This window comes from Phaethon aethereus, assembly GCF_964289735.1.
Source record: "Phaethon aethereus genome assembly, chromosome: 17".
In the NCBI taxonomy this organism is placed as follows: domain Eukaryota; kingdom Metazoa; phylum Chordata; class Aves; order Phaethontiformes; family Phaethontidae; genus Phaethon; species Phaethon aethereus.
The window spans coordinates 6,844,221-6,859,598 of NC_138593.1; the positions used below are offsets into that span (position 1 = coordinate 6,844,221).

General features: G+C 44.2%; 1 protein-coding gene across 2 annotated transcripts in view; it reads left to right on the forward strand.

The window, feature by feature from the left end:
* The window catches only part of ULK1 (unc-51 like autophagy activating kinase 1), a gene marked incomplete at its 5' end in the record, with an annotated part of 80,857 nt that overhangs the window by 20,573 nt on the left and 44,906 nt on the right, over window positions 1–15,378 (forward strand). For both annotated transcript variants that reach the window (XM_082007583.1, XM_082007582.1), the window contains 3 exons: window positions 3,668–3,841; window positions 5,611–5,684; window positions 8,373–8,474. In XM_082007583.1, the coding sequence (XP_081863709.1) occupies window positions 3,668–3,841; window positions 5,611–5,684; window positions 8,373–8,474 (350 nt within the window). The remainder of the gene's footprint in view (window positions 1–3,667; window positions 3,842–5,610; window positions 5,685–8,372; window positions 8,475–15,378) is intronic.

Here is a 15,378-nt window from a genome sequence, read left to right on the forward strand (position 1 = left end):
GATTAAGAATATCTATGATAAGACTAGACCTATCTGGAATAAGTCTTCTGAATTCTACAGAAGACTTCACAGGAGTCTCACTGGCCACACTGCATGGGTGGAGCTCGGGGAGTTACAAGATGGGCCGCAAATAAATCAGCTTGGTCTCTCAGACCTCAGCATGATTTGGAGTGGGCCTACATTGAAGAGATACTTGTGGCACCTGTGGGTAAGAGGAGATGTTCTTTTTCCTAAATAACTTTTCCAAAATGCTGTTGTCATGTAACATCAGTGGGTGTACTCCAATGCATCTACCCTTGGATCAGCTGACAAGGGCTGTTTACTACAGTTTACCTGGCAGCCTCTTGGCAGGTTGAACATGTCAGCACGGCCTGACCAGGCTACTTTTTAAGGTGGTTTCATCCTTTTCCTATGCCTCAAGCTACAAGGCACGTGGGCCCCACACTGACCTGCAGTAAATATTTGCTCTGATCTACTGACCTGTGTAGCTGCTCTTCCCAAAGCAGTAAGCTGAGTGCCTCATCACTGAAGTGGAGCGCATGAAAATAAATACAGGGATATTTTTACTTCTCAGTAATGGCAAAGTAAGGCTTGTGAAAGAGCGTTCTCTGCAAGAATGTGTTGCTGACCACAGACCTCCATGGGGATGCCCAGACTGCAGTGCGGGCTTAGTGTTTTGCCAGCAGTTTTCTGGTGAAGATAAAAGATGTCCTCTTTCTACAGGGACAGAAGTACAAGCTCCCTAGCTGAGATGTAGCAAAGTGAGTTGTTTCATTCTCCATGCTTTTTTTTCTTGTGGCACCTAAATTGAATGAGTCTTCTGTATCTGCTCCTTCCCTCTGCCAATGGTAGCTGGTCTAGAAGATCTTTTGTGGACCAATATCCCGAAGTCCCTGAAAGTGTCAGTTGTATTTATGTCTCTGTCCTTCAGTTGAGATTGCTGCTGTCATGCAGTAGACTGATGGTCTGAGTATGAGAGATAAGGACTTCTGTTTTTCTGTGTTACAGCCTGTTTGTTAATGGAGGGAAGTAAAAGGGTATGCTCCTATGCTCCTGAAATAACTGACTGACCCCTCTCTGTTACTGAGGGCAGCATCTCAATTTCACAGTCCTACCTTGCTCAACTACCTGGATTCGTGAGATTTAGTGCTGCCGGAGGATCCAACAGACCTCTGTCTAATTTTGCTGCGCTGCAACATGGTAGCTCCACTATGCCACAGCAGATGCACTGGGGGAATCTGCAGGCTCAAGACACCAGCTTAGATTCTGCATGTGTCAGGAAAAGAGCATCTTTGCAGCGCTGAGAGCTTCATACAGACTTCTGTAAAGTGGAAACGGTTAATTTCTGCAGGAATTAGTAGCTCAGAGGCCCTGTTTTCTTTGGTGGAATGGATTTTTGTGATCTTGATAGCAATGTTGTTTTCAGTATAAAGGGTTAGATTCCACCATAGGGAGGCTTAGCTGGTTTGCTGAGGGATGGTGGCTAGTGCTGTGTTAGCCTTATAGCCACCAAATTATATAAAGGAGACGGCAACGCCTTAAAAGATGCGGCATGCTGTTGGGACTGCAGGTCAGAACAAGGCTCTCAACACCACCGTTTCTCTGCTAGAGGCAGAGTGTATTTAGCCAGAAGTTTGTAGCTGCCTGCTAGCTCAATAATGTTAAGAACTGCCAAGTTTCAAGTCTTGCTTTGTTTGGGGGAAGATGAGACATCCTGTCCTTTCTTGGGCCTGAGGCGAATTGGGCAAAAAAAATGGAGTTCTTGCTGGTTTGTTTAAAGATGGTGTTTTGACGATTCCCGAATAGATTTCCCTGAATAGGAATTGCAAAAATAATGCAGAGACCATTTGTTGGAAAGAAGATTGAGCACAGCTAAGATGCTGGACCCTTAATAGACAGAGAATGATGGTATAAGATTAAGTATGCCGATATACTTCAGCAGGAGGTCAGGGAAAGCCGTGTTAAAGATGAGGCAGTGCTTTTTTTTTTTGGAAGACACAGTGGGTTTAGGAGACTTGCATCTGAGCTGCCTTTTCATATCCTTAAAATACCTTCACAGAATCTCCCCTTCTTGCAGAGGAGTCTCTTGAATTCCAACTGAGTGCCAGTTCATGAGGAAAAAGGCCCAGTGAGGGGAGAGAAACTCAATATACATGTGCACTGGTCTCACGTGTATGAGTCCAGGACCAGCTGATAGCCGTGGTGACATTTCAGCTCTGCTTGTGCCTCCTTCTGGAACAGTGAGGTTTGGGAGTGATGCGAGTTTATTTTCTATTCTAAGTGCTGTTTAACTTATCTGTGTCCCTTGCTGTTTCCCATGTGCGTATTTTAAAAGTTAGACTTTTAATTTCCTGTGTTGTGTTTAAAGCTGTGTGCAACCTCATCTGTGTTTTCATAAGGATTCCTCCCTTCTAGCTGACTAGGTAGAGTAGCATTTTGAAGCTCCTGCCAGCTTTTTTTAAAGTCTTACTAGGGAACAGCTGGAAAAACACTAATGAAGTCCCAAGTAATTTACAGGGACCTTTTACCAAAGAAACTATTTTATTCAAGTGGAATGGTGCTTTCTTTAAGCCTGACTTGCTCAGTGACTGACGAGGAGGCAGGCTGGTAGCACTGTTGATCCTGGAGTTTGTTCAGCAGGCTGCTCCCAGCTTTGGCAAGAGTTTTGTATGTATCGTTCTTAAAATAACAAGAGCTAATGTCGCATCGCTCTGATTAGAAGAGCCAGTTGAACATTAATTTAATCCTTTCAATATTTGTTTTCACACCATAGTTCTTGGGAAGCTCGTATCCCAGGAGAGTGCAGTTCAGAGCTTCCTTGTTTGCAGATTTTGATTATTTTTTAAATACTTGCTTATAAAAGAGTTCTGAGACAGTCTTGCTGCTCTTTGCTACCTATGGATTCAAGATGGAGAGTGTCAGATGACAGTTTGCAGGGGACACTTGGTAGGGGTACGTTGTTACGTGTTGGACCATGGTTCACTCTAACACTGGAATTGGGATTAGAATTATGGTTTAGTCTAGCGGCTGATGATGCACAAGGCTTAGGCCTAGACTTGGACTCGTATCCTGAAGTTACAGATTCCGGCTGGTCATGTACCCTAACTGACTCTGTCTGAATTTAACTTACCAATGCTTTCCAGGCCCAGCCTAGGCCTTAATGATTCTTGCAGGTGTAAATCGTAATCCTAACTGCCTTTCCTTGTAGCTCCAGGTTTAGACATAGTCTTCATGATAAAGCTCTGAATTTGTTGACCATTGCTTGAAGGTAGCGACCCTCCCACTCCTCGGGCCGCAGGCCCTGCCCAGTGCATGCCTAGAGCTGGCTGGCAGCTCTTGCTCAGGGAAGCCTAAACCTCACCAAATGTCACTTTTTGGACCCAGTTGATAACCCAAATTCAGCACTCGCCACTGGCCTGAATTCACCATGAGAGACTCGGGGCTGAAGACAGCCCTGACCACAGAGTAAGCTGAGAATGCAAATGCTCTCCCTTGTTGCCTGTAGGAATCATTCAGAAAAACTTACGGTGTGGAGAAAAAACACCATACGTGGAAGTAAAAATGCCAAACTATGGCTAACTGCGGTGGGGAATCTGCCCTCTGGACTCTTCAGAGAACTGGCATTGTAATTTTTTCATCTGTGGTTATTTTTTTTCCTCTTCTCTAGCTATGCGAACACTTAGTGAAGACACCATCAGGCTCTTTCTCCAGCAGATAGCAGGTGCCATGAAAATGCTGCACAGCAAAGGCATCATCCATCGGGACCTGAAACCACAGAATATCCTCCTTTCCTACGCAGGAGGCAGGAAATCAAATCCCAACAACATTCGCATAAAGATCGGTAAGACCCCGTTACAAATGTCACCCTAAGTGCTCTTGGGAGAGTTTGATGGATAAGTGGCAAGCCTCAATCTTTCTTTGGGGAACTGTTTAGGGGGAGGAAGAAATTGCTGCACTTTTTAAGATGCCCTAATGTTTTTCATCTTCTTTGCTTCGTCCCTCTGCTAGACATAACCATTAGCTGGCTCCAAGCAGCAGGAGCAAGAGCTTTCTGCTCTGCCAGGACACAGGTTAACGCGAGAGAAATTGGGCAGCCCTTGTTCCATTTCCAAGCTGCACTATGCCTCCCTTGGTAAAAAAAAAAAATACCAGCCTGCCCTAATTGGCTTGTAATCTCCAGGTTTACCAAGAAATGAGCAGCTGTTGTGACTTGTCTTCAGCTTTGAATAGAATTGAGGTAAATGGTGTCTTAAGGCCTGAAACTAGCTGCTCTCCTAGCTGGCCTCAGAGCACAGTGGGTGTCAGGCACACCTGAAGGCAGGTGTTTCCCTGGTCTGAGACCTTAGAGACAGGCTTCTCAGCTGCCTCTTGAAGAAATTCACTTTTTGCACGTTAGGCAAGTGGCACATATGGAAGTAGTTGGGACAAATGCTCCAGAAATCCAGTTACAGACCATACGTATCCCCTGTGGTCTCTCAGAAATGAGCGCTGGATGATATCGCCCTCCACATGTGGACTTTTGATTATGTTACAGTTCATGAGCTGAAGCTGACACCAATTAGATAAAACTGTTCCTTGCCTGAACCCTGTGCTGTGGAGAAAGCGTTAATGCTTTCATTCAGATGAGAAATAAGGTCCAGTGGGAAAGTTTGAAATGTTGCTGCTCATTTGGCTGCAGTGTTTTTTTGTGAAGTGCAGAGTTATCTGGAAGGTGGAAGTGACTGGGAGCTGCAGGTGCAGGCAGAAGGGCTGCGGGCACAGCTGCTCTCGGGTGGGATGTACGCTGCAACCCCTCCCTCCTGCTTCCCTGAGAAGTACGTGGTCCAGGGAGTAGCTAGCCGTACCAGTTCGTTAGTGACAGATGACTGTGTAAACAGCTGTGTCAATCTCCTAGCTTGAAATATCTGGTAACCTTGAGACAACCTCTGAGTATCATATGATCAGATGCTGAGTAACCTGCAGAGGTAATTCATCTTGGTATTCCTTGTCCCTAGCTCTTCTAGCCACCAGGTGAACTATGGCTCAGCTTTCTGTCCTTGCGCTGGGGTTAGTGCCATTGAAACTTGTCTAAAGGAACAGAGGAAGGCTGTTTTCAGTAGGGCTGGTCTGGAAATGTGGGCGGTAGAGAGTAGTTTCTCTTGGATGTCTGTTACCCTGCAGCCTTTTCAATGGAGGGGAACTTTCAGTTCTCCAAATTAGAAGTTGAGATAGCAGCAGATGAACTAGCTTGTATGAACTGGCCTGCTCTCACTAAAGTCGGGAGAGCTGTACCAGCTTCCAGCAGCTGACATTTCAGAGTGCAGACGGATGGATACAGGAAGAAGTGACTGTTGATATCTGAAAAATGGATGGCAGTTAGTTCTTCTGAATACTTTTTTTTTTTTGTGGCATGGTCTCTCCTTTTCTATGTTTGTAGTGTGCATTAATACCCAGCACAAGTTTGTTGCTGCTTGAGAAGAGAGCTATCAAAGTCTTGTTAAGATGTGGTACTTCACTTGCTGCAAAGATTCATGAGAAGTGAAAGGAAAGTAGGGGTGATCAACTGGGGAAGGTGCCGGATCTCTAGAACTGGTGTCTGATCCTGACCTGCCTCTCTGTTTCTCCTTGTAGCTGACTTTGGATTTGCCCGATACCTGCAGAATAATATGATGGCAGCGACATTGTGCGGCTCACCAATGTACATGGTAAGTGTGTTTTGCCTATGTGTTTTTCTGTATTGTTCGTGCTTTGACCTCCAGAAGCAAGGCTTTGTTTTTTGCTAGTCCTTCCCCCAAAGGGGAAATTTTATTTGCTTGTCAGAAACAAGCTATTGCACAGGGAGAGTTCATAAAGTTCTAGCTGCTGGTAATGTTGGACAACAGGTGCCTGTGTTGTCATTTAACTTTCAGGTGAGCTCTTGATAAATAAAACTGAACACAATGAAGTATTGATTGCTGTCTGTTACCAGAAACTGCATGTTCCAGAGGGGACTAGGGCTTCTCCACTGAAGGCATTGGGAAATGAAATCTATTTCCTCTGCTGCAAGCAAAGGAACAACAAAAGAGAGTGAGGGCTCAGGTGATATTTCACACATCTGGCTATATTTGAGGTATTGCTTCCTTGGAGAGGAATCACTGCTTCCTCAGGCTCTTTTGAGACAGAGTGGTTCCACAAGCCTGCTGTCACCTCGGGCTTTGCAGTCATTTTTGCTAAGGCTACAGCAGCAGGAGCAAGGTCGCTGTTTAACAGCAGTTCTGTAAAATCTCCAACTGTTTTTAGCTCTGGGGTCTTGCAGAATCCCTTCAGATGTATGGACCTATGCAGGCAGAGATTTTGCCGTTCTTGCTGACTTACTCCTAAGTATGCTTTGCTGTACGGCTCAGCGGATGGGTGTAAATGGAGCTCACCTGCTCCTGTTTGCAATTTATGCTTTGTGCATTCCACTTCCTAACCTTGTCCCTGACACACTAATTCTTTCACCAAACCAACTGTTTCCAGGATGACTACTTAGCTGGTGAAACAGATGTGTTGAAAAAACCCAAACTGATCCCTTTCACCCCTTTTGTACTTTCCACTCTGGGACTAGGATGGAAGGAGGTGATCTCACTTGTTTGTGCTCATGGCAGCAGTCAAGATCTAGTTGTCGCATCAAGTCAGTGAAATGAAAAATGACAAAACCAGGCCAGAAATAAGTGTCAAAGCCAGCCACGTAGTAGTTCCTGGGGATGTGGGTGTCTGAGCTCAAAGTAAAGGTTATGTGGATCAATTTAGGTTGTAATTTTTGCAAGTGCCCTGGGGCAGTAGGCAGCTGACTTTGAACGTGTTCTAATCCACTTTTAATTTTTTGTCGTTGGGCAGTTAGGCTGGACTGTGCTGTGCTGCACAGGGGTAGTGTGTCTGTTCCACAGTGCTAACTCAAGCAAAAAAGACTTCCTCTCTCTCCCTTTTTTGAAGCCTGATGTTTATTTGAACTATGCTATATGTGAAGATCATGTAATTTTTTTTTCTCCTGTGAGTTTCCTGAATTGTCTATTTTTAGTGATACCTTTTCTTTCGGAGTCTCTTATGAAAGTAAATGAAAACACCCAGACTTTTTTTTTTTTGAAAGGGCTGGAGGAAGTTAGTGATGTTTTTCTATTTTTTTTTTCTTATTTTAAATGACTCTGGACATTACAAGGGATCTCAGAATGTTTCATATTGTTCTCTGTTTACTGATGGGTTTGAAGGAAGAGGGGGAGGGAGGGTTCAGTTGGAATTTAGGGTGTGTTTGAAGTCTGTCGCTGTTGCTATTGTGAATCTTGTGCATTATCCCTGGGAACATCTGCTGGCAAGGCAGGCCCTTATGCCTTGCTTTAGCTCATTGCCTGTTGCTGCTCTTTTCATTTTGCTTTGCTTTTAAAAGAAGATATTTTACCCACCCTGGAATGAGCTTTCTGTCTTCTGAACCCCGATATGGCCCATGTCACATGAGACTTGAAACCTCCTTGTACAGTTCTTGTCCTGCTTCCTTGGCTTTGTTTGGTGTCGGGCCTGCTTCGCTCAGGGAGAGACCGAGCTCCTGTCCATAACTTGCTGCCATTTTTCTTCTGTTACATGTGGCCTTTACTTCTAACAGAGCTAGAAAATTGATCCTGTTCCGTGCTGGCAGCACCGTGATGAAATCCGTTGTTATAAACACGTGGGATTAGCAAGCTTGTCCTTCTGTCCCTCCTCTTCTGCTGCCGCTCCTAAAGCACGCTGCCTCCGGAGCCACAGGGCTTTGTGGACTTGCACCATCCCCAGCTTCTGGAGCAAGCCTGGGAGGGAGCAACCAAGGGCATGGTGTGAGATTAGAAACCCGAGTCTGGGGCACAGCAGGGCTCAAGCTGTTGGACTGAAACGCATAGATCTGCCTTTGAACCCAAACTGTGACCTTGGCAGCAGGCTCCGCAGCATATTAATTATGCTTCCATCTTAGGCTAAATGAGGAAAGTGCGTAAGCGATGCAGATCAGGGTGAAGGCTGAAGCTTACCTGTGCAGTGTGAGCCTTTGCTTTTCTTGATCGTTTACCTGTTACTTGCTTTGGTTTAGAAGATCTGTCTGTGCCATTTCAGTGAGGCTGCTTCCCAGCACAGGTGGATTCAGCAAAAAATGGTACGCTGAGAAGGGAAAATAATGAGTTTACACAAAGCAGCCAAACAGCATAGGGTATCTTTTTGCCTGCCTGAATGAAGGTCTCTGCTTCCCCCAATTAGGTAGGGCATTGGCCCTTTCAAGGTAATGTTACAGTTATTCAGGAATCTAGCTCAAGGGTTTTTAAAGCATAATAGTGACTTATGTTTCTTTCTTGGAGCTGCTAAAAAAAAAAAGCTACATCTCTTCTAAACCAGCTTTGTGTTCTTTCTCCAAACAGGCACCAGAAGTCATTATGTCTCAACACTACGATGCCAAAGCTGACCTCTGGAGTATAGGAACCATCATTTATCAGTGTCTGACAGGAAAGGCTCCTTTTCAGGTGAGTTGCTTAGATCTAATGTTTCTGACTCTCTTGCTTTTTTTCTTTTTTCCCTTTTAATCTGCTTACTCCAAGGCTTCTGTCATCTATAATATTAACTCCCGTAAGATCTAGCCTCATGGAGGTCTGGCTGTCCAACACCTTGACAATGTGGTGGTTTATATGTTGTCATGCTGGACATATTACTGGAATATGACTCTACTTCTCTGGGCTGTATCTCAGTGAGATGTATTTCCTGCTTATAAATCCTTAGGAAGGGTCATGTCTTCAGAAAATCATTGTGAATCAATTAAAGCAGTGGTTTTTTTTCCAGGCCCACACTTAAAAAATCAGTTTCTATTTACAACTGTACTCTGTGTATAATTTATAATTATAATTCTGTTGCTTGTGGAAGGACAATAAGGAAGATTGTAATTGCAAGTTAATGTTCGGGGTGATTTGGTGGTAACTGGTGTATTGCAGCTAAATGGACTTTGTTTTTAGAGCAGTTAAGTAGGATCTTATCAAAAGGATCTTATCTGTCATCTAGCAGCAGTCCCAGCCTGAAATGTTTATGTTCATCAAGTCCAAACCCCTCAAAGTATAACACAGTCCAGTAAAACTCCACCCTGTAATTTATGCCATAACTTCTGGATGAGCTAGAGCATATCTTATGTGAAAGGTATTCTCTGATTTTAAAATTTTGAATGATCGAGAGTTCATAACAGCCTCATACAAGTTGCTTCAGTATTACTTCACAGTATTTTTAATCGTATATAGCTGGAGTTCATCTAGACTCAGTGCGTTTTTCTTGTTCCCAGTCATTAGTGTGCCACACTGCGTATAGCTTCTCTTCCATGCTGAATGAGATCTGCAGGCTCTCCCTTGCAACCACTGTTTAAGTACTGTACTTCCTAGGTTTTTTTCCTTCCTGTTTTATGGCATAGTAGGGAGGTGCTTGAGTTGCTGATACTTTGCTTCTCTAATGTGTGAGCTCTGTAGAGCTTGTATCTAATCCATGGAGAAAGGCCAAACCTCAAATTTGCATGCTGATGTATCAGCTGATGCCAACTCTTCAGCTGCTTAGATCTGTTGAACTGTGGCCCTCTTCTCGTGTCCTGACATCTCTTTATCCTGATACCCTAACAAAATAAGACAAAAACAAACAAACCCAACCACCCCCTCCAACCAAAAAAGTTGGGGGGGGGGGGGAGATTTATGCTCATGTGATAAGGCAAATTTTGTGAACTGCGGGACTTTCTGAGCATTAGTTCCACAGATCTTTAGAATTTCACACAAGACTTTATCCTTCTTGATGATGTAACTGCATGAACAAAGTGAATTATGAATCTGTTGCAGGAAAGAGTAGGCAAATATGGAGTAAACCTATGGTATGTTTTGGTCTTTTCTAGAACCAAGAACACTTTTTCTCCTTCAGGGTACTTTTTTTTTCTCTGCTGCTGTAAGAATCTTCCATTCCAGTGCTTTATATTCTGTCCACTGGCTTTCCCCTGTATTTAGAGCAAGACTTCATTTCCTTTGCATGTTTCTTTTTTTCTAAACACCCCTGCGAGTACACTGAAACTCCTCAATGGCAGCTGTTTAGTGGCTGCATCCACTTGTCAGTGTCGGTATCTTTGAGAGGAGAAAATGACTGTTAGGATAAAAGAAAATATTTGTCCATTAAGATGAAAATGTGGGGCTGGAGAAAGCAAGCTTTGACTCTGCATGCATAGGGCAGCCTTGCGCTCATTCTGTCTTGGCACTTGGTGTCTTTAGCTTCTAAAGGCACCTTGATAGTGTAGTCATTCAAATGACTTCGTTACCGTTTAATGTGGTGACTTTCTCATAAGTGTTCTTAGCTTAGTAGCTCACACACAACCTGGGGGCATCTGATTTCTTGGAAAAGAATTAGGTGGCTTTTATGACTGGTCATTGAAGCATGTCACAGAAATGTTCTTCTGAAACATTATTTGTTATAGAGAACATTTTTCACAGGAAATAAAATTGAATACTAGTCATCTTCATTTGTCTCTCCAGCCAAAGTTTTGAAAAGGCAGGTGGTCAGAAAACCATCAGCTCTCTGCCTATATATGTATATATATGCATATATATATATGCATCCTCAGGCTCACACGAGGTGAGAGCAGCCCCGAATGCCTCTGTCCCTCTGGCTGAGGCATGGCAATACCCTGCCTTGTGGCAAGCAATGAAAGGATATTTTGGTCCCTGCTCAGCAGGTCCTGATCCTTGCTTTGGGCTTGCCTGACTGGATAACTTCTCTCTTTCCCATATACATCCAACATCTGTTGGGCTGGGGACAGGGGTCACTTGTTTCTCTATTTTAATTTTTCCCCACGCCCTTTCCTCTTTTGGGGTTTTATTTTGAAGTAAAATGGTAGGCCCCATTTGTTACTGCAGTAGCAGCTGTGGATTTGTTTGATCAGGGAGAGAGAAAAGCTCAGCCCAGATGGTTCTCTGTGCACCATCTATTTGTTTTGACCATGTGTGTCACAAATTGCCTTCTAGCTGCGAGTTTCAGGTGAAAGAAGCCTGTCTAGGGCAGATGTTGGAAAGGCAGTTAAAGGTTAACCAGCTTTATTTCTTTGTTGGCATGACTGTGTTGTAAGAATTTGCTGCTGATGACTGAGCCAGTGAGAAGCTATTGTTTATAGAGGAGGGGGGGTAGTGGACAGAGGTGATGGGGTGACCATGAATAGGAATGAGTCCTTTTGGAAGGGAGATGTACAAATGGGTGGGGAGATAACAGGCTGATTGTACACAGTGCCACCAGCAGACCCAGTTGTACAGGGCAGCCAGGAACTGGATTTCTGGCATCAACCTCTTCAGGCTAAATCCTCACCATGCCTTCCCTCCCAGACTGGCAAGGACAGCCCCTCACCTCTGTCTAGCTGAGATTCCCATGGGAATCTGGATCACTGTGAGCTGCATTTGGGCACTCTAGCTGTTCTCTGTATGAGCCAATTAGGCACCTCCATGGACATGCAAACCAAAAGGACTCCAGTGTTACCTGTAGTGAGGAGGAATGAGCTGCCTAAAAATAAAATAGGGCTTCGTGGTTCTGGGTTAGATGGAGAAAAGATCAAATGTGTGGAAAGGCTGAGGCAGCTGTCAATCCAGAAGGTGCTTGTAAGTCAAGACAGAGATGTGTGAATGTGATTTTCAGCTGTCTCAAAGTTAAAATTAACTGTAGCTGGGTCCTCAAAGCAATTTCCCAGAGCCATTCCTATCCCTTCCCTGCCTCCCTGCACACAGACAGGAAAGAAGCTGCTGATGTTCAGATGTGAACAGTTGGTAGGGTGGCTGGTGAAGCTGTCTTAAGGAGCTTTTTGTATTAAACATGCCCATAAACAAAACAGCGAGGCTGCCATAGGGATAAGATTAATGAGATTCATAATCCTTATAAACAGATTTGCTGAGCACTGTATTAATGTGGAATTGTTAATTTTCTTTGGCTAATAAATGGTCTGCACTTGCATCTCTTCATTTCTGTCACTGAGGACAGGGCTTGAACAGTAAGTTTCCTGATCTTGCTGACCAGTATACTGAGAAGTGCCTCGAGGGTATACTGGTTTTCTCTTGTCCTTACCTGAGCTGAAAAGATTGGGACCCAGTGCCCACCATGAAGTGGTGTAGGCTGTGTAGATAAGTGACAACCAGAAGCAAAACCAGAGGCAGGGAAGAAAAAGATTTATACAAGGTCTAAAATACCTTCCAAAAACAATCTAGTCCTTGTCAGATGACATTTTAAATATGATTAGAGTTAAATGACCTCAATCTCCTTTTTTTGGGGGAGGCGGGGGGCAGCAGGGGGAATAATCTCACTGATGTTCCTGGTGACTTCAGTTGTGTGACCCCTTTAAAAACTGGGCAGCTCTTGGTAAGCAGACACAACACCAAGCACATGCACTTTGTCAGAGCTGTCTCTGGCAGTGGCATGGGTCTACTTGGACATCACATCTTGATAAAGACCATGAAACCTGGTTATCTGCTGTCTGAGCATTTGCATGAATCTTCTAGCTGCTTTATGGACATGGACCGCTGGGTCCGCAGGAGCATGAGACAGGGAGCAGGGAAGTGGCAAGAGAGGTAACGCAAGTTTTACTGCCTGGTCTGGCAGCTCTGAAAGAGTTAACTTGCCTGTGTATGTTCTCATCTCAGCTAGCTGCTAGGTGAAAAATTCATTTCTAAGCCCGGTGCACCAAGTCCACTGCTTTATTTCTGGGTTAATTCTGCCCGCGTAAGTACTAGGATTATGTATCACTTACAACAACTGCTATGTTGTGAAATGGGCCTTGAGGAAGACTAGGGAAGAGAGGATTTTATAGCCAGCATTTGAACCCCTGGTTTATTTGTTAGGCAGGCTGTTCTTCTGTTCCCAAAGCTGTTCCTCTGGACTGTCCTGTGTCAATGGGGGCAGGTATTCCTGACGGTGGTAGTTACTCTGCTGAAACTGGGTGCAGTGGTTGACTTGTTGCTGTGGACAGTGAGCCGTTGGCTTTTAGCCTAGTGTTTGTGGGCCTGATCCTGATCTGTTGGGAGTAGAGAGAAAAACATCCATGGACAGCTAAAGAAAAAGGTTTGTAGTTTGTATTTTGGGTTTTTGGTGGTGTATTTTCTTTTTTTTTCTCCTGGTGGTTGTGCTTTCAAGATCCCCTGAATGACAGCCACTTAGTTGTGGAACTCTTAAAATACCAGCTGTAAGACTGCATGAGCAGGAGGTATTGCAGCAGGTTTTCAAGCTTTTTCCCCAGAACTATCAAGCTAGAAACATTACACATTTTTTTCTTTCTAACATGTCTGAATCCCCTCCATATCCCCAGGGATCCCAAAGGATTCAAAGAGCAGAGCAGATACTGTACACCTGCTATGAAGTGTTGACTAGACAGTGCTGTTCACTTGAGGGTGTGAATGTCTCTGGTCCTCTTCTGACTGAACCTTGGGCTTTTGCATCCAGCCTTTGCCCAAGTGCAGCAAATCCAGCGCTGAGTGCTTTTTGGAAACACCACCCTGCGTGCTTTTCGTGTGCAATTCACTTGTAGGCAGCCAGCACCGAATGGGATTTGGCAGGGTTACGCTGAATACCTTTGGCTCAACATATTTCCACTGCTGCTCGGGACAAAGTAACAGGGTGGCAGGATTGAATTTGTCCAATTGTCTTTATGTATAGAAAGGACAGACAAAACTAGAGCCAGTTACATGGATGCAGCTGCTCCATAGTAACATGAGAGGGGAACAAGGGCATGAATTGGCCTGCTGGTGCATCTCCTGTTCTTGGGGAAAACTGAGCTGTTCATTCTGCATCCCTGTTTCTGACAAGTGGATGCTGTCCTACAGGTAGCAGCTGGCTCTGTGTACCTTGAATGGCGTAGTTGTTAGGTGCCTAAAATGTGCTTTTTCTGGTGTTTTCTTTGGGTAGGGTGTATCTGCCTGGAAGGTAGATTTCAAATTAAGTCCTTAATTGCCTAGAAGAAGGCATTTGAATAGCATTTTTAATGTCTTATGAACACTTCTGCATTTTTTTGCCATGATTCTCAGAGAAGAGCTATTTATTGAAAGAAGAGGTGAGCAAAGTGGCTGAAGGTACCAGTGCTTTATGAAACGGATGCTAACAGCTGAAGAGCGCTGGGCATGTTACTGCTGGGAGCAGAACTGTGTGACTCAGTTGATTAATAATGAAGTTACATGAAGATGCAGTTGGTTTTACCAAATTAATGGTGATCCACAGTTTTCTGTGCTGGGCACTCACTAAAATGACTCTACTCCCCATCAGGCAGCTGCCTGTATTGGAGACCAGCCTTGAATTGTGGGCTCCTGTGGACAGCCCTAGTGAGGAAGCGTGGTCTGGGTGGGTAGGGCCTGACACCCTGGATATGGTCGTTGCAGAACAAGTAGAAATTGTACTGAGACAGCAAAACATGGAGAAACAACAATCCCTACAGGGTTAACTCTCTGATTTGTATGAAGAGGAGGAGAACTTTATTGAGGATTTTGTTTCTATCCAGGCTCATACTTAGAAACTCTCTCTAATAAACTGGGCTTTGCGTGTGTGCTGCTTTTAATATACTTGGTCTCTATTGCCAGGAAAATTTTTGACAAAACAGTTTTTGAAGTAGATCAGAGCATCATTGTATTTGTGAAACAATTGAGTTGTTGCGACAGGAAATGAACAGAGCAAACAGCCAAGGCTCGTATCTGTGTGAGCAAAAACTTCACTTGCCTGCGTGGGCATCTGTTCCTCCTTGTTATGTCTCAGGCATATTTTGCATCACGCAGAGCATTGTGGCCAAGCCATGTGGTGCAGTGTACACTTGCCTTGTTTGCCAAATATTAAGAATCTAATTACAGGACAATATCTGCAAGGGGAGAGGTGCAAAACAGAGTTTTACTGAACCAAATCGACTGGCAGTGATTGGAAATCTTGATGCAGTTTGACATCTATCTAGCAAGGTGCTTTGCTGAATAACATTCATTTTAACGGTTTGAAGAAAGTACTTTTGCACCTCCTGTTTGGGTCCCTGCTGTGTCTGTGAGCAGCAAAGGATAGGTTATTGCAGAAAGGAGAACCAGGAAATCTTTATTTCCTTCTTTTAGGAATCCAGTAGCTCTTATTGGTACAAATTATAGGAGAGCTGTGAAGCTTGGGTTGAGTTGCTCAGACGGTGCAAGAAATTCTGTCCTGATTGGTGCTACACGAGTCTATTGATATTAGCAGCTTTCGAGACTCTCCCTTTGGTTTCTCTTGAGGTTTTGTACTGAGCTCTCACAGTCATCCTCAATTTTCATCTTCAGCCAGAGGGAGTAGGTGATGTTGAAACAGTATCTGATGTGGCTGCTTTTCCAGCCATGCTGTGTTAGTGGTATTTTGATGGCCATCTGCAGATTGGCTTGTCTGATTTGCTGT